General features: G+C 33.3%; 1 protein-coding gene across 10 annotated transcripts in view; it reads right to left on the bottom strand.

Moving 5' to 3' along the window:
• Window positions 1-9,366: 9,366 nt before the first annotated feature.
• The window catches only part of NBEAL1 (neurobeachin like 1), a 237,965-nt gene continuing 227,019 nt past the window's right edge, over window positions 9,367-20,312 (bottom strand). For 8 of the 10 annotated variants that reach the window (XM_087862767.1, XM_087862763.1, XM_087862760.1 and 5 more), the window contains one exon: window positions 9,367-19,649. In XM_087862767.1, coding sequence (XP_087718893.1) covers window positions 19,373-19,649 — 277 coding nt within the window. In that variant the 3' untranslated portion in view covers window positions 9,367-19,372. The remainder of the gene's footprint in view (window positions 19,650-20,312) is intronic. The other 2 variants (XM_045806528.2, XM_045806529.2) reach the window with 1 other exon arrangement.

Raw genomic sequence — 20,312 nt, 5'->3', positions numbered from 1 at the left:
ATTTTAATAATCAAGATTTTCACATCTTTTGTGTTCTATTGGCACTAATGCCAAATTAGCCTGCCTTGGGTCATAGTATTTCTTGGATAGATTTTTTTAAAAATAATCTTTTCAGGTTTATTGAGGCATAATTCATATAAAGGATAGTTTTAAAATTTATTTATTTATTTATCTATTTATTTATTTTTATGATTTTATTTATTTATTTGACAGAGAAAGAGCCCCAGAGAGCATAAGTGGGGGGAGTGGGGCTGGATCCCAGGCCCCTGGGATCATGACCTGAGCTGAAGGCAGATGCCCAACTGACTGAGCCACCCAGACACCCCTAATTCTTTTAAATTGGAGAAATATTGCTCTGTTGAGACAGTAGCAACTGGAATTATCAATAAAATTTTATTTTATTTAAAAAAATATTTTGTTTATTCATTTGAGAGAGAGAGACAGAGCACAAGCAAGGGGAGAGGGAAAAGCAGACTCACCGCGAGCTGGGAGCCTGACATGGGGCTCAATCCCAGGACCCTGGGATCATGACCTGAGTTGAAGGCAGACACTTAACTGACTGAGCCACCCAGGTGGCCCTATCAATAAAAATTTAAAAGTAATATTTAGATTGACAGAAATGAACCATGAATTTTACCTATTGTATTCGACCGTAATGGAATTATTGCAGACGATAACATTTTTATTGCAGGAAGTCATACATTCATCGTATCTCACTTACATTGTGATTTTTCACCATTTCTCAAAGCAATGACTATATCTGTGCAGTAATATAAAGAATGGGTACCACATTTTGCTCTTATTATGTCTAGATCAGCATATATACTATTTAAAATGTAAGAATAGTTTAATATAGAAAATTGTTCCTAAGCTGCCTATTGTGACCATTGAGTGCTTCTCAATAATTCTTGAGTGCTTCTAGTTCATTAATTAGAACCTGAAGAGAAGAAGAAAATGATTGCTCAGCACTGCTGGGAAATGATATTTCATTAGGCAAGAATCTATTGTGTTTATGCTACTCAGAACAAAGACTTGACAAATTAATTTAACTATTCTATCTGCTTGCTCGAATCCTCTTTCCACTCATATATTCTTCTCCAACTTTAGCAGGAGCACAACCTACAAACCTCAATAGCACTTGGACGCAGTCACATTTTATTTCAAAGATAAAAGACATGAGATGTGAAGTATTTCCCAAAAGCCTGAGCAGTATTCACTAAGAGAGTGAATATTGAAAGTTTGGTTTCACTGTACAAATACTGACCACTAAATCCTGATAGGCCACCAAACCCTGATTTGCCCATGTGTTCTTTAATATTAATTTTTTTAATGGATTCATGTTATGTGGGCATTTTTCAAGCATGGGACCCAAGGAAGGGTCTTGTCTTGCTCTGGTCTACAGGTAGTACTGTTCACGTAAGAGGACATTCAGTGTGTTCACTAGCCCTCTGACTTCTGGGTAAGTTTGGCTAGCCAGAAATAGTAGCATAAGATAAGAGGGTGACAGGAAAGTAAAGTCAAGGTATTCCTTCTCCTGGCTTTCATGCTGTGGACTCACTGTTGCCCACAGCTCCTGTCATAGGCCTTCTCCATGTAGATACACTTTCTAGGAATTGAAGTTCTTCCTCTTGCCACTTCAGGCCCAGGATTGGTGACAGCTCACCTCTGTTGCTACCGATACCTTGTGGTTTCCTTAAACCCTTCCCTTCCCACATCTTCATAAATCTTTAAATTACTCGGTTTCAGGGGGCGCCTGAGTGGTGCAGTCAGTTAAGTGTGGGACTCTTGGTTTCGGCTTGGTCGTGATCTCGGGGTCCTTACATCCAGTCTGTGCTCAGAGGGGAGTCTGCTTCCCCTCTCCCTCTCCCTCTGCCCCATGCACTCACTTGCTCTATCTCTAAAATAAATATTTAAAAAAATAAAAAAATAAATTACTCAATTTCAGTAGGCCATCTGTTTTCTGCTTGGACTTTCATCCACATGGTAATTATTATCCCCCTTAACTTGTCTGGTGGGTGCAAAATTTTTTCTCATTTTTTTTTTAAAGATTTTATTTATTTATTTGACAGAGAAAGACAGCCAGCGAGAGAGGGAGCACAAGCAGGGGTAGTGGGAGAGGAAGAAGCAGGCTCCTAGCAGAGTAGGGAGCCTGATGTGGGGCTCAATCCCAGAACGCTGAGATCACGCCCTGAGCTGAAGGCAGATGCTTAAAGACTGCGCCACCCAGGTGCCCCCAAAATTTTTTCTCATTTCTAATGAATAAGGGAAATCAGACACAGTTTGCCTTTACCTAGTAGAAATAGCATTATACTTTTAGTGTTTTACTCTAGGGCTGTGTCAGTCCTCCTCTGTGACATAGTAAAATAAAGTTTCCTACTCTTTATTATGAAATTCCATACATCATCTTGTTCATTATTTTGATGACATCATACTGTTGGGACCTAGGGAGCATAAAGTAGAAATTTCCCGGATGCCTAAGTAAATAATGCATGCCCGAAGTTGGGAGATAAATCTCACAAAAATTATTTAGGAGTCTGTCACGCTGAGAAGATTTCTGTAGGTCCAGTTACACATTTTGCATCAGCAGATTCTGAGATGGAGTTTAAGATGCAAGAAAGAGGTGGAACTGTGATGCAGGCCCAACAACTCCTTGGCCAAACTAGTGAGGAGCTGTGGACTGAGAATTACCCATGAGGGTTAGATATTGCTGGGCCTTTTTTAAAGCACCTGAGGGTGTTCCTCTTCCTGAGGGAAAACTTAGTAGGGAAAAGTTAGCCTCTGCAGTTTGTCTCAGGGCCACAAGTGATACTCATAATCTTCTTTCTCTTCTATCCCTGCTAGATTTCTTTTACTCAGCTACCAAGTCCCATGGCTTGCTTGGTGGTGGTTAGTCTTTTTTTTTTTTTTTAAGTTTTTATTTAAACTCCACTTAGTTAACATACAGTGTAATATTAGTTTCAGGTGTACAATATAGTGATTCAACCCTTACAGAAATCAGCCAGTGCTCAACACGACAAGTGCACTCCTTGATCCCCCTCACCTATTTCACCCACCTCCCAAACCACCTCCCCTCTGGTGACCATCAGATTGTTTTCTATAGTAAAAGTCTGTTTCTGGCGTGCCTGAGTGGCACAGTCAGTTAGGTGTCCAACTCTTCAGCTCAGTTCGTGATCTCAGGTTGTGAGATGGACTGTCGTTCAGCATGGAGTCTGCTTGGGACTCCCTCTACCTCTCCCCTCTGCTCACTCTCTCTCTGTCAAATAAATAAATATAAATCTTTAAAAAGAAAGCCTGATTCTTAGTTTGCCTCTCTTTTTTTCTTTTTGCTTATTTGTTTCTTGAATTCCACATGAGTGATATCATATAGTATTTGTCTTTCTCTATTTTCACTTAGCATAATACTCTCTAGCTCCATCCATGATGTTGCAAATGGCAAGATTTCATTCTTTTTAATGGCTGAGTAATTTTCCATTATCTATATAATATTCCATTATATATATAACACATCTTTATCCATTCGTCAGTTGATGGATACTTGGGCTATTTCTGTAATTTGGCTCTTGTAGATACTGCTGCCATAAACATCAGGGTACGTGTATTGCTTTAAATCGGCATTTTTGTATTCTTTGGTAAATACCTAGTAGTATGATTACTGGGTCATAGGTAGTTCTATTTTTAACTTTTTGAGGAAACTCCATACTGTTTTCCAGAATGGCTACACTAGTTTGCATTCTCATGCTTGGTGGTTAGTGTTAAAGAATGACTGAATTACAACTGCCGAGCCTCTGGTAACCATATACTTCTCAGGCTATAATTTCTATGTCCATTTGCAGTCACAGTTGAGCAAAGGAGTCCAAGTAATGCCCAAGTAGATCACCTGGATTCTATACATATTTCTTCCTGTCCCCATTATGGAATACTAGCTGTACCTTTCCCTAATAATCTGGATCAATTACTCCTCACAAGATAGTGATTCCTTGCCTGCTAGTCCCTGAACAAAAGGAAACCAAAGTTAAAATAAATAGATAGATAGATAGATAGATAGATAGATAGATAGATAGATAGGAAACCAAAGTGTCCAGGAAACACCTATATCTTAAAACTCAGTGGGACTCTTGATGTGTCTTCTGATGGAAATGTGCCCATTTGGGGGACTAGGACCCCAAAGAATCTAGATTTGTGGGGATGAGAAGCACAGAGTCTCCTCATGGGTCATTAGAAGTCAGAAGGCTTACTTCTGCTCCCACTCCTTGATTCCCAGGCCCATGTTTTATTCCATTTGGAGCCATTAACACCTTACAAAAGTCTTTGATTCAATGAGAATAGAAAATCCTTAAGGATAGCACCTCATCTTTATAGAGTATTGCATCCAAGCTGATGCAAGGTAAAGGTGAGACATTATTTTATTCCATATGGATAACTAGTTCCAGCACCATCTGTTGAAAAGCCTTTTCTTTTCCCCACTGAATTATTTTGACACATTTGTAGAAAACTAATTGGTCATATTATGTATGGATGTATCTGAAGGGCTTCTATATTATTCCATTCATCTACGTGGCTTTTTTTTTTTTTTTTAAAGATTTGAGAGAGAGAGCAGGGGGAGAGGTAGAAGGAGAGGGAGAGAGAATCCTCAAGCAGACTCCCGACTGAGTGTGGAGCCTGACAAAGAGCTCAATCTCAAGACCCTGAGATCATGAGCTGAGCTGAAATCAAGAGTTGGCCACTCAACCGACTGAGCCACCCAGGAGCCCCTCTACACGTCTATATTTACGCTAATACTACAATGTCTGGATTACCATAGTGCTATGGTAATCTTGAAATCAGTATAAGTCTTCCAACTTTGTTCTTTTTCGAATTGTTTTGGCTATTCTGGGTCCTTTGCATTTCTCTATAAAATTTACAATAGGTTTTTCAGTTTCTTCAAATCTCCATTGATTTAAATTTTCCTAAATTTTTCCAGCCATAATTTATAGTTTCAGTATACATGTCCTACAAATATTTTATTGCATTGACTTCTAAGTATGTCATACTTTCCAGCTATTCTAAATTGTATTGCTAGTATATAGGAATACAACCCATTTTTGTTTTTGTTTTTTTACTTTGTTAATTTTACTAGCTTCTAAGTTTCACTATTATATTATTAAACCATTTTCATATAAAATGTACAACCCATTTTTGAATATTGTCCTTGTATGCTGTGACTTTGCTAGGCTCATTCATTCTAGTAGTTTGTGTAGACATCATGAGATTTTTATACATATACATCATGTTAACTGCAAAGGAGGATACGTTTACTGTTTCCTTCCCAAAATGTATACTGGTTTTTTTTTTTCCTCCTGGCCTTGTTGCAGTTGCTAGCACCTCTAGTAGAATGTTGAACATGAGTAGTGAGAATGGGTATTCTTGCCATGTTCCTGATCTTAGGGAGAAATAATTCAGTCTTTTGCCATTAAATATTATGTTATATATTTTTTCATAAATACACTTTATTAAAAAGTTCGTTTCTATTTTTGGTCTGCTAAGAATTTTTGAACAGGTGACTTTAAATCTTAGTGCAATCTTAAATTCATGAGATGAACCACACTTGAGGAGGATGTTATCTTTTTTACATGTTGCTAGAATTGGTCTTCTAATATTCTCTTAAGGATTTTTGTCTTTGTTCATGATAGATAATGAACTGTAGGTTTTCAAGTTTTTGTTCTATGTGTCTGAGAGTTGGGGGTAGGATTACATGTCTTTCAATATTTTTATTTCTCTATTGTGTGCAGGATCCTAAATCCTAAATTTCCGTCACTCTTTTTTCTTCACCATTCAATCCCCATAGTGACTGCATTTTCATACTCAAGAACCAGTTACTTCTGAGATTGCCACATCAACTTTCACACACTAAGTCTAGTATTTTGTATACAGCATTCTGATCCAAATTCTTTTTCAATATTTTTGCACTTCAGATGAGCTCTTTCCATGAGTTTTGTTTTTAGCACAATCTTAGGTCCTCTAATCACCTACTCTCAATTTTTCTGGACTCTTAGTTCTCCACAAAGGATTACTGTAGAAACTTAAGAGATAGCTCTGCTGAAATTTGTTTTTAAATTTCTATTTTTAAGGAACTTGAAGTTTGTAGTGTTTTCTTCTAGATATCTTGAAGTCATGGGCTTTTTGAGATTTTATTTGTTCTTGTTTAACTGTATGGTTTTTTGGAGGGCACGTGGAGAGATTTGGATTTTGGATATCTATCGTTGATCTTAGGCACCCTGTAATCCAGATTCATCCCTTGGATGAATGCAAACTGGTATGTACTATTGGCTTTATTATTCATCCATTAATTTTCCGCTTTCCAAAAGTTTTTAAAGAGTTTATCTTTAAGCAATCTACACCTGATGTGGGGCTTGAACTTAACAACCCTGAAATCAAGAGTTGCATGCTCCACCAACTAAGCTGGCAAGATGGCTCCACTTTCCAAAATTTATTGCTTATCTTCTCTGTTTTCTTATTGCCCTTGTTGGCTTATGTCTTTACTATTGTTCTGATAGAATTTTAATATGGAGCAAAACTAAATACAGTTACTTATATTCCATCTCTAAATACAGTTACTTATATTCCATCTATCACCCCTAAAGCATGTAGTCTTTTCAAAGATCTGTGCAAACAGAATGAACTATGGAAAATGTTAAATGGTAAGAGCTGCTTGTAGTTGATCACTATTTCACTTAAGATTCCAAAAACCTAGAAGTAAAATAGCTCATATCATTTATTTTTTTAAAAGATTTATTTATTTGAGAGAGAGAGCAAGAGTGGGGGAAGGGACAGAGGGAGAGAATACTCAAGCAAATACCCCGCTGAGTATGGAGCCTGATGTGGGGCTCGATCTCACGACCCCTGAGATCACGGACCTGAGCCAAAACCAAAAGTTGGATGCTTAACCAACTGAGCCACCCAGACATCCCGAATAGCTATCTTTTAAAATACTCAAAATTAAATTCTGCCTTTTGGATACTGATCAAACTCAGATTTTCCTTTAACAAACACCTTTTCACACTGGTTAACTTGCTGGCTTACTAGCTAAAACCAAAATGTTTCATAAATGATACACAGTCCCATTTCAAATCTCCATGTAATTTTACTGTGTAAGATTTGTGAACACTAATTGCAAAGTGAAACTAGTTGTATCATTTTGTAAGGAAATAATTTGGCTCAGGTAGCAAAAGAAAAAAGAATGCAAACTGGTATGTACTATTGGCTTTTTGTGTTCATTACTGTGTCAGGCTGAATAATGGCACCCAAATATGTCCACATCCTAATCTCTGGAATTTGTGAATGTTAACTCACATGGTAAAATAAAGTCACCTTTGTAGAGGTGATTATGCTAAGAATCTTGAAATGGGGAAGATCAATTTGGATTATCCATGTGGGTTCAATATAATCACAACATGCCTAATAGGAGGGACACAGGAAGAGTCAGAAGCAGAGAAGGTGGCAATGGGATGATGGAAGCTGAGGTTAAGATGATGTGTTTTTAAGATGGAAAAAATGGCCATAAACCAAGGAACACAGATGACCATGAGAAGCTGAAAAAGACAAGGAAACAGATTTTCCCCACAGAGCATCCAAGAAATCAGCGCTGCTGACTTCTGACCTTAGCTCAGTGAAATTGATTTGAATTTCTGACCTCCAGAATTTTAAGAGGGAATTTATGTCATTCTAAACCACTAAATTGGGGGCGCCTGGGTGGCTCAGTCGTTAAGCGTCTGCCTTCGGCTCAGGGCGTGTTCCCAGAGTTCTGCGATCGAGCCCCAAGTCAGGCTCTTCTGCTGGGAGCCTACTTCTTCCTCTCCCACTCCCCCTGCTTGTGTTCCCTCTCTCGCTGGCTCTGTCAAATAAATAAATAAAATCTTAAAAAAATAAATAAACCACTAAATTGTGTTAGTTTGTTACAGCAGCAACAGGAATGTCATATAATCACCTTTTAAATGAAGTGACATAAAGGGAGAAGAGGCGAGTTATCTGATGTTGTGATCAATAATATCCCATCAGTTAAATACTATTTTATAGTAAAGGTAATTAGATTCAGGGTATCAGCTATTCACTTCAAAGAAACTTACTTTGCCTCTTTTATTAAGATTACTCCTTGTCAAGTATAGAGATTTCTCTTTTATGAAAGATAATCGAAGCACTGAGCTCCTTGAATAAGATCTGTCTCTATATTTTAAATTGTTTCCATAGTGTATGTATCATATATTTGCTTGTTTAATAATTTATAATTTATTATTAACCTTTTGGTACATTTTTATGAAGAACTCCATACTTGTTACCCAATATTTAAACATATGTAGCAATAATCTGGATCCTTATAACCAGTATGTCAACTGGCCTACTTTCATTAAAGTGAAATTAAAATTGTGTATTACAATGGCATATGTCCTTTTTAAAAATAATTTGGTTTATGATCTTATGAATCACAACTTACCTAACAACCATCCTACTACATCTCATCATTCTTCAGATGACTGCCTGTGTTTACTCTGATTAATGACATGCTGCGCTTACAATGTACACTCACAGGGCAATCAATGATCCCTCATTTTCTTGTTCTGATTCCTAAGTTTATTTTTTAAGTAATCTCTATACCCAAAGTGGGGCTCAAACTCATGACCCCGAGATCACAAGTCACATGCTCTTCCAACTGAGCCAGTTAGGCATCCCCAATAATATATTTTTAACCTCTGATCCTTTAATATTATTTCATTTGATCCCTAAACCATCATCAACATTCTATTTTATACATGAAATGTAACTGAAAACCAGATAGGTTTAAGTGTCTTAATATAAATCACAGGGCTGATTTTTAATAGAAATATAACTTGAAGCCAGATCTTTAGTTCCAGGTGTATGCCCTTTCCACTATATCACATTCTATTAAAGACATATGATAGTATCTCAGAATCTTAACCAATATTGTTGACCATAGATCAAAATTTCCTGTTTCAATATACTTAAAAAATAGTAGTGACCTTAGTACATTAGGATCTATTTATGGTATCTAAGACAACTGTGAGAAATTAAAGAATGAAGGTTGTCTTAAGAAAAAAACCACTAGAAATTAATATACTGTTTGCTATGGTGTTATGGACTTATTTCACAAAAGCAAGGCAGTCTTAATTAAGCCCTTTACTGACCTGGCTTTGACTGTCCTATGACTGCAAAATCTCACCAGATGAAATTAATGCAGGAAATTTCCAATTCGAGCATTGTCTTCAATAAAAGTGTAGTATCATATATAGATGGTAAGGCTAGAAAAAGGTTAATGTTCATTTCTGCTGTGTTGTTACTCTGGAACTAGACAAAAGTACTAGAAAGAACCTGGAACAGAGCTTGGATTCTGTTTTATTATGGTTTAGGATTTATTAACCTTAACAAACACAGGAGGATTAGGTCAACATTTAGACTGTCAAAAGTTGATGAATAAAATATTTTAATTATATGAAAGGAAAGTTAAAAAAAAAAAAAAAGCCCAGCTTAATGTATTATTCAATGAACCATCAATGGATATCCCTGGCTTATGATCATTTCCTGAAGGGGGAAATGTAACATGTTTCTGAGGTGGCTTTAAAACCAAAGGCATAATATCTGTTGTTAAATATGACAAAAACTGGTCAATTAACCCCATTTATCTTATACACACAGGACTACAGAAGAAATTCTCATACAAAAGCAGTGATCAATTTCCTGCTTAACAAAAACTGTATTTAATCTCTTTCTCACTCAAATAGACAAGACTAAATTCTAATCAGACTATGAAGTGAGAATTACAAATCAACTGAAGAAAGTAACATCATTTTTTTATTTGATTTAAACCCATCTTCATATACAAAGCTAATGTATTATGTACAAAATAAATGTACACTCTGAAAAACTATTAGAATACAAATTTCCAAAGGACTAAAAAAAGTGCAAAATTCTCAATTATCTTCAATCATGCTATACAGAAACAAATCAAATATTAGCGCATATACACACACTGAAAAATTTTAAAACACTCAATGTAACAAAACAAAACACATCTTATATATTTAATCTTAAAAAGATGAGGAAGGAAAGAATGTATTGCACCAAATTAACAGTAACTTCATTATAATGAGAAGACTAATCAAAATTATTTACACATCTTTATTAAATCTAAAATTTTCTCAACTTTAAGACCATTTTTTTGGCATACAAATATTCATTGAGTCACAGTTTGCACAGTCAATAATTAGATATAAATAAGGCTTAATATTTTCTTTTTCATGGTCAATTCCAGTAGAATAAATGAAAAGGAACATTTTATGATAACTACACAACTTTTTGAATTCCTTAAATATTTAAGTAGCAGCACAATTTGCAAGTATTTTTTTTTTGAATGAGTAATTCTCAATTTTCAGCTATCCTCCTCTGACTATGTGCATTCACATGCATTCAAGTCACTGTCACCCTCTATGATAACACTGAAATGTTCCTATTTAATCTGGGTCCCAGAAAAACTGACGTAAGAGACAAATCATATGTGTTTGATATTTTTCTGTCTTAGTGGATTTATTTCTATAGCAGTGCATCTGATAGAAAATGTCTAGCTAGAGGTCTCATTACTTTTTGCTAAGTTTTTTGCTCCAAGTATATAAAAGCAAATAACTGGGGGAAAGAAAGCCATACTCCTGAGGAGTTTCTGAAGAGAACAGACCATCCATACAGTTTTCTAACAATTTTTCTGACCTACAGCTAATTATAAAATAAACAGTATCCACAAATATTTTTGGTGATAGTATTTTTGAATCACAGAGAGCAGTAGAGTGCTAGAAAAGGAAAAAAAAAAGTCTAAAATGTACAAGATCTTTGACAGCAAGATCTACTGTAAAATGTCATAATTTTAGAAGGTAGAAACTATGATAAATACTTTTAAAAGCAATCAAAATCCCAAAGGAAGAAATAGAGTTATTTTCTTTAATCCCTATGTAAGAAATTAAGAGGTTGAATTTTTTCAGTTAGGTCTGACAACTGGTATCTCCTTACCAGAACCACTTCTAAAGTGTTTATTGATTAATATAATTTTAACATTCTGAAGAGCAAAATAATGCCAATCACAGTAAGTTTTTTCCTTCAAAATGCAAGATGGGCATTTGTTGAATTTATAGGTTAAGCCCACTAAATCTTAAAACACATTGCTTGGATAGTGTGGGAAATGTTTCCAAGGGAAGGAACATCAAAAATAGCATTTTAACATGAACTAGTTAGTACCCTGGCTACCAGAGAACCTCTGGTTTCAATACCTGTCATTTTGATATATATTATTACCAAAATAAAATTTTAAAAGGTCCAATTGGAATAAGACTTCTTAAAAAGTTTATATTTTAATCAAAAAATATAATTCTATTTTTCAACCCTACCTAAATCCTAACTTTATTCTTTTTTTTTTTTTTTAAAGATTTTATTTACTTATTTGACAGAGAGAGAGAGAGACAGCGAGAGAGGGAACACAAGCAGGGGGAGTGGGAGAGGAAGAAGCAGGCTCCCAGCGGAGAAGCCTGAAGTGGGGCTCGATCCCACAATGCTGGGATCACGCCCTGAGCCGGAGGCAGACGCTTAACGACTGCATGCCCCAGGCGCCCCCCCAACTTTATTCTTAAATTACAGTGCTACATTGTAATATCACAAATAGCTAATCATTTTGTACATTCAAAAATAGGTATAAATTTTAAATGAGACAGCCTCATAAGTGGAAAAACACACAAAAACACACCCCAAACTCCACTAACAGTCAACTTTGAAAAATGAATGTGTAACTCAATGACAGAACTGTGCTGTTGTTATTGTTATTATGGTAATATTTGCAAAGTAAGTTTCCAAAGAAACATTAAAACTATGCCACAGAAAACAAATGTTAGATTAGTGACTTTCTATTTGTTCTTTTCCCTTGAATTTTCAGTTTATAAGATTATAGGCATTAAGACAAAAGTAGATACAGTTGTATCTCTGTCCTTTTATTTTTCACTACAGCCATTAGCTTCATAGGTCCAAATACTATAAAGTGTTTAGAAATCACCCATATGTGACAAATGCCAGTGAGATCATCTAAGATATGTCTGATGAATTACACAATCTAGCCAAAAAAGTATATGATAATACAGCTACTTTTAGACAGGGTTCTTATACTGAAGAAAATCATGTAACTCCTATATCTAGGATGGTTTTATATTTTTAATGTAGAAAATTGTATCATTTCCAAAACAGGCCTAAATATCTTAAATGTTAATGCTTTATTCTCTGTAATACTAGGACTTTTTAGATGAAAAAATTAAAGATTATTTCCATACTGAGAAGCCATCAGAAATACTTAGGGAATATAGGGAATATATCCAATGCTTTTTAATTAGAAAAATTCTATTGATTATTACCTTCAAGGTTATGAGAGATCTAATTCTATTTTTAAACCTAGCATTTTGTAACTCATGCTTTTTATTAATACTTTAACATGTTACCTAATTCAAATATGCAAAATATTCACTGAGAGTCACTAGGAACTAATAAAATCAGACACTTTTTTGGAAACAAATGTTGGTTGTAATATTCAAATGTGAAAAGTCTGAACAAAGAATAATGATGCAACTGAAAAGGAAATCTGGTTGTTTCACTGCCAAGCAAAACAAAGATAAGAAAGCCATTCCAGGCAAATTTTAGAAAAATGTCTCCAAGGATAATGTGGATAAGCAATCTGATTTATAAAAGTGAATGGATATAATTTCTATAATGGAAAATATTTTAAGACTTAACATAAGAATCCCGAGACGTAATTTTTTTTATACTAAGTAAAGAGATTCAGAAAGTCCAGAGTAGTGCCTAGACTTCTGTATATTTATAGAACTTCCCGGACAAGTTTGATCTGCGATCTCACTTAAGGAAACACTGGCTTAGAAAATGCTAGATTCAAATTAAAGAAGTCGTGGCCAACATTTTAATAATATTGAAATGGTGACTGATAAACACCATATTGTTGTTGCAATAACGTCATCAGAAAAAGCACCACCAGGACTCCGATATAGGAAAGCTCTTCAAAACAATGTTCTGGATGTGGTCAAATTTAAAGCAAAGCAAATGTTGGGTATATATACTAAATGAATTAGGCAAAAAGAATACTGAGAATGGATATTTGTTGGGAATGATAAAAATATTTAAGATTGGCCACTTATTGGGAAAGAACAGTCAGCTGATGAAAGGAACAGTAATTAGGACAAGCTAGGAATCTGGGTGATAGAGGAAAACAACAGATTAGATTTAGAAAAGAATGTATTTCATTCTATCAGTCAAAAATTTTATCCCGCAGACAGGTTTAAGAACTTATTTATGGAAGTCAAGTGTACTGATGTATTTGAAGAGACCAACCTTCACACACACACTATGATAGTACGTGTTATATATATTATTTAATATTTATATTTAATATAGTTCATGCACTTACATCTTTTCATTGAAAAGGTGATAAAGACAATGCTACTCATTTTATAAATGTAAATATATAAAAGGAGCTAACCTCTTTAAATTTAACTGAAAGATTTCCATTAGTGATTTCTTCAGTAACAACAATAAAAATATACTTAAAGGCAAAGGCCATGTGTCTATCATCATTAAATAAAAATCTGGTATTCGAGCTAAAATTTTCTCTGCCTACTCTTATTCAAGTAAAATATAAACAATCTTAGGTTAAGATTCAACTTTCAGATCTAAATTCTAATTAATTATGAGGGTACACTTACTCCTTCAGATGCATAATTAATTTTCAATACCAGTTCTTTACGGATAATTGTTATATGCCTTACATAGAGGAAAAAAGGAAGCCTCACTGACATTCCTTGCTAATGACATGAATACCTGGCATTTTCTCTCCTACAAAAAGGATGTGACCTAAAAAAAAGCACTGTGACCTAATGGGAACTAATAGAAACTTATTAATAGCTGACACGAGCTTCACAGGCTTAAAAGATTTAAAGCCAACTGGACAAGCTTTATTTTTATATACTTTTCTAATTTCCATGCCCTGATCTACTTTTTCTTCTCTACTCCAATTTTATCTAAGCATAACACAACACTGACTGCAGAGTTGAAAAACTGGTTCCTTATTCTCTAAATGAACACAGCTATTCTATGTTTTAATATTTGAGACCTCACTTTCTAACAGCAAAATCATTATCCTAGTATAAATCTCTCCCCATCACCAGGATGCTGAGATTTTTTATTTCCATCATTACCAGTGTCAAGAAACAAAAGCAGATGAAAATTTCTTTAGACAACAAACTTCATAGCAGCCACGTTGAGATAGTATACTGATCAACTGAAATCATCTATTATTCCATTCTAATTGTTCACTGTTCATTTCTCCTATTATATAAATAGAAACATCTTCTGCAGATAACATCAAAATACACCAGAATCCCCCAAAGTATATCTTTCCAGTGATTTTATGTAGTTATTTTTAATTCAGTGGGCTACACTGTTTAAAAGAGGTTTACATTTTTCAGCTAATGGTTCTATTGTATTTGCTTACTTTAACAGATAAACTCAAGTTCCATTCCTCTAGACTACTGCTAGTATTCTCAGATTTTCCTAAAAATCTTACATTTTTGGTTTTTATTTTTTGGAAAAAGTAATATAAGGAAGAATTCCACACTCTGAACATCTACTGTTAGTCTAGGTAGGATATTGATTTTACTGTGAACAAAGGGTCTTCTATTTGTGCTACAAAATGAATGCTGCTTGTTCGGTTCTTCCATCTAAAAAGCAGCAAAGTAGAACAGCATAAATTTAGGAATTTTGCCCTGATAAATTAAACTTCTTTGTAATTTGTAAGCATCCATCCAAAATAATTCTAAAACCAATATTAAGTAATAAAGAAGGCATCATTATACCAAAATCTCTGGATAAGTAAGAAAAAGAAAAATTCCCAAAATTTTGATTCAGAAAAGTTTTTTAAAAAATCAACATTTAAAATACCAAAAGTCAATCATGTTGGTTCTGATGACTTGAAACCTCCTCAAAAATATAAGAAATAGAAATAGAATTAAATAAATAGAAGCAACAAATCTCAATAAATCATAATTATCTCTATTGACTTGTTTTGAGACATTTCTATCACAGATTTCTGAAGTCCTTAAAAAGGAAACCTTCACATTTACATATGCTCTATTTTACACTTGCTGCACCAGTTTATTTCAGTGTTATTTACCTAAAACATAACTGTTTTTGTTTTTGTTTTACTAAACAAAACAGGGGATTTTGAATAATTGGAAAGAAAATTCTTCTATATGTTTTTATTAGTCCTGACTCAAACAGATCACATCTATTCAAAAAGCTTCCCTAAACAGAATCCTGTATTTCTCTCAGTTTTTTTTTACTCACTCATAGGTTTATAAAGAAAATGTTATTAGATACTGTGAACAACCAAAGAGAAGAATTACAATGGGAAAGTTTCTTAAAGATGCCACTGAGGAGACAACTAGATGTAAGGAAAACTATGATTTGCAGAATGAAAAGGAATATTATTATTTTATAAGAACTATTATTGTGAGAAGTCTTTTTTTTCCTTCTGATCACAGACCCCTTTATGAAAGCCAAATGCTCACTCCTGAAAAACAAGGCAGTTTACACAGAATTTCCACACAATTTCAGGGGATTCATAAATTCCCCCAAACCCATGGAATCTCAGATTAAGGACACTTGTAGTTGTAAAAGCTCTCTGACCTAACTCAAAAGATGTCCTTATAAAAGCACTAGGTTTAACAATCTTTTTGAATTCCAAAATAAATCTATCAGCTTTTTATTTTAAAATATTGAACATTAAGCATATGTAATACTTAACTATGTATAATAAAATTAATTATAATCTTAAAAGTTATACATAACATGAAATAGAAATGTTTTTAAAAATTACTATATCTAAATGACAAATTTAAGTGATGCATATCTTCTCAATTCATTTATCAACCACATGGAAGTTGTAGGTAAAAATGTTAATGTATTTGGGTATCACTGCTAACACTTCTAATTATAGGGAAAGACACAGTATTTGCTTAGTAAAGAATAAGCCAAGAAATTTTCAACTTTGCAGATATAAATTGTGCTACAAATGCTACTTAAAGGGTCCATCTGTCAAAAATCATAATCAGCATTTTTCCTTAATTATACTAATGAAATACATCTGCAAAATATACCTCTGGTTTCTCTTATTCCTACTTAACCCTTATTATTTAAGCATAATAATATATTTCACTAAGTTCTCATTAGTTATATGCTAAGTAGTAGTGGAATGACCCAATGTACCGGTTTCAACTGTCTTATACTCAACTTATCATGAAAACCTGGAATTTACACTGAGTTTTGAAAATCCAAGTGTGCAAAAGATGCCTTTAAAATATTACCCCAATCAGAAGTTCCATAAATAAACTGATGTATTTTTAAATATGGTGGTCAGTAAACAGGAAAACGATTAAAGAATACATTAAAAGCCATGTCTCTCAACTGTCCCATCATCTGTACTCTTCTTAGAAATACTTTAAATTTTGCTGTTTAGAATAATAATGGGATTATATCCAACTTCTTCAGTTTTCAAAATTTTTTCCCCCAATGGATCTAATGAACTTTAGGAATGAACCACAAATCTAATTCAACTGTATTTTCTCAAATCCACCTTGGTTTAGATCAAGAATTAGTCAATAAGACTAGATTCAATGTTAACCAGAAATTTTTAAAGAGGATAATAATACAACCTATGTCTTTATACATACATAGCATACTGAATTTTGGTAATCCGTAAATGATTTTCAGGGATAAAAGCCCTGCTGTATTTCAGATAGTTGAGAGATGTGGTTAAAGTGACAAAGCAATAAATCAAGTTTCATTTATCCATGACAGAAGATGGAAATAGTAATCACTTGGAATCTTGAGTATTATATTCAGTTTCTCCAGCTGAAATCTGGCTGAGTCGCTTGCTAGATCCCCACAATTTTCGAGAAAGCTGACCTGAACGCATCTGTTTAAAGTAATCCAGAGAAATGAAGAATAGATGTTATTAAGGAAAAAAGAAAGAAAAAAAAAAAAGAGTGAAATTGATATACAAGACACTGATTCTATAGAATGCAGAATATAAGTTTTGTTAGCAGAATAATTAACATTTTAGTGATTCTTGATTAATAATAATTAAGGAAAGGCTTCTCTACATTGGTTGTCTTTCAGTTGAGAAAGGTCTAATGCCATGTGTTAATTTTAAAATTAAATGCCCCAGTTTGTCCAAATTACCAGAGTCCCTTTCTTTATAAATTAACAAAACTGGGTGTTAACGTGTAACTAATGAATCGTTGAACACTACATCAAAAACTAATGATGTACTATATGTTGGCTAACTGAACATAATAAAAAAATAAAAATAAATTAACAAAAATATATTATACTTCATTAAAATAATCTTCTGAAATTGTATTTTAGCTAATAAGACACATAAGTTTGAGGATTTTCTCCTCTTGTATTTAAAATAATATTAATGCTTATCAAAAGGATAAGAAGAAAGTAAAATACCGTTCTGATGAAAATAATTTTAGGATATTTTGATATAAAAATTCTAATAATATTTAACAGAATGATAAAATTTAATTTAGAAAACAAGAATAGCATAAGTTCTCTGAAGGTTTTTTGCCCACCATTAAATTTATACCACCTACCACACTTATCAGCATATAATAATTATTAATTAAATTGGATTAATAATCCAATTGGTGAATAAATGCCCCTCTAAAAGTGCTTATACTTCTAGATAGGGCAAAAAACAACCCATGTGGGAAACATTTCTCAGTCTAGGCATATAATTATGATGTCAGAATTACTTTCCCAAGTGCAATCTACTTTTTCATGGTGATTCGTCTGCCGCTCTTTTTCAATGGTTACCCTTCTCTAGGGTACATTTATTGAAGGGATAAAAAAGCCTCATGCAAAGACACTTTGGCATGCTTGTTTTGCATTTTCATTTCCAGATGTATTTCCGGAAACATTATTTCCATTAATCTATTACTACTTATTTATCTACTTATATCTACTTATAAATACCATCTTATTTATAAAAACAAATTTTGTACTGAGAATGTAATGTATAAAACCGATACATGACTTAAAATACACATTAATCAAGATTTTGATCTTTTAGATAAATTTAGATCTTGAAATAAAAATCTTTTCATACCTAAATCTTGATTTAATTTTGATACTGTCATATACAATTATATTTTAATTATGCAAGATTCTAAGTATTCGATTATATACTAAAGTAGATTCATATTTCAGCTGATAGATCCAAAGGTGTAAAATGATAAATACTTTTATTCAAAATCTACACACAATTCAGATTCCATGTGCTGTAGACTACATAAATCTTTCAATGAAGACAAAAAACTTACTTAGTAAATAGTACAAAATAATGATTAAGGCCTATGAAATGAAGCTGTTCAGGAATTTTTTCAATTTTTTGAAGAAAATGTGTGCACATAATGGTCACTTTATTTTTTAAAAAAATCAGTAAAATAAAAAATTGCAACATACTCACTCACTGAGAAAAAAACGCTTAAAATGTTTTAAATATAAGTGAAATACCAAGATATGGACTTGCTGACATTGTCTGGGGGACTGTTACACTAAAGGTAAATGTCACAGTCACTTTAATTTAATAAGACCTCTCTTTTGTTATAATAATATCTTGAAAAAGAGTATAAGAACTAATGAAATCTTAAAATATATATAAAACAAAAAGGTCCCTATGATCCATGGTAGATTTATTAAAACCAGTGACAGTGTGTTATTCACTAATGTCTTCTTTTGAAACGATTCCAGCAGTTGCCATATTTTAGATTTCCCAGAAAAGACTGATGGTATCAATATAAATTTATAATGCTTAATTTGACTCTATGTAATAAATTTTCTAGAAGAATCAGTAAATTACTTGGAATATAGCCACTAAGTTTTCTAAGGAAAAATATCAGATTTATGGTATCTGGATATTCAGTAATTGATAAACCATTGGCAAATCTACAGTAAGTACAGGAAATTCATTGAGAATTAGCATATTTGTTCTGCTAATTCTGGTATTCTTGTTGAAAGTAAAGTACATAGTTTTATTATTTGAGTCTGTATTTCATTTTTTATAAAGGTTTTTATGTATTAAAAATCCAAGTAGTGTCTTGAATCTAGATTTGGAAAGACAGATTAATAACTTTCTTATTCATATAGTGATAGAAACTGACAAATGTGTGCTTTCAATTGTATCATAATATAAACATCACTCTTGAATACTAGCTTTATCCCCTTTTCATTTACTGCCCTTTGAAAAATCAAATTTGGTTTTTAATTTGTTCATCCATAATGGAGACTTCTGATTCAGCTGGAACAAAGGAGAACCAAAGGAATCCCCAATAGTATGGGAAAAGAAGTTCTTGATGCTATGTTTTACCTCAGCTGGCTTGCCAACACCCACTACAATCAATTTACCATCTTCTAATCCTACAAGAATATGGCTGTATTCTTTGGTTACACAAACACAGTGGATAGGCATTCGCATGGCTAATGGGTTCATGCTGAGATTCAAACTAGAAGAGAAATAAAACACACACACATAATTACATGGTTACATAATAGATTCAAAGAACTTTATACCTGGAAGATAACCTAATGATCATCTGATTCTGCATTCTAATTTTACAGATGTGTAACTCAGATTCAGAAAGCCTGAATGGCTCATGCAAGGGCCCACATTATAGCATTACTTAAAATATATATTTTTTTCTATTCTCAACATCTGTTTTTCTTCTAACCATATATATCATCTCTCACTAAATGATTTTTACCTTGTTGATTAAAGAGTGAAAGTAGGATAAAAAGGGCAAAAGTTCAAAAAGTGTTTGTGTGTGTGCTGGGGGGGTAAGGTTGAAGAAACTGTTCTTTTTGCCTTGTCTTAGAAGATGTAATATATAAACATATAATATAAAACAGTAAAATAATATATAATATTTAAAAACATAATACTCAATTATGGAAAGTGTCCATGGCTTTTAGGATTAGAGAATGAAGAATCCTCTGATGTACATACTATGTTTAGACTAACCTGCTAAAAGATCTCATTCATTTTTCTGATTTGGGATTCTTTTTTTTTCTCACCACTGATCTGGGATTCTCTTAACAATACCATAAAAGAAAATGTTGGAAACATATGATTCAAATAGGGACTCAGTGCTTTACTGCTGGAGAAAGAA

This window comes from Ursus americanus, chromosome 1 (genome assembly GCF_024610735.1).
Source record: "Ursus americanus isolate L20-20 chromosome 1, mUrsAme1.1.p, whole genome shotgun sequence".
NCBI lineage: Eukaryota > Metazoa > Chordata > Mammalia > Carnivora > Ursidae > Ursus > Ursus americanus.
This window is presented reverse-complemented; position numbering and strand designations above follow the sequence as displayed.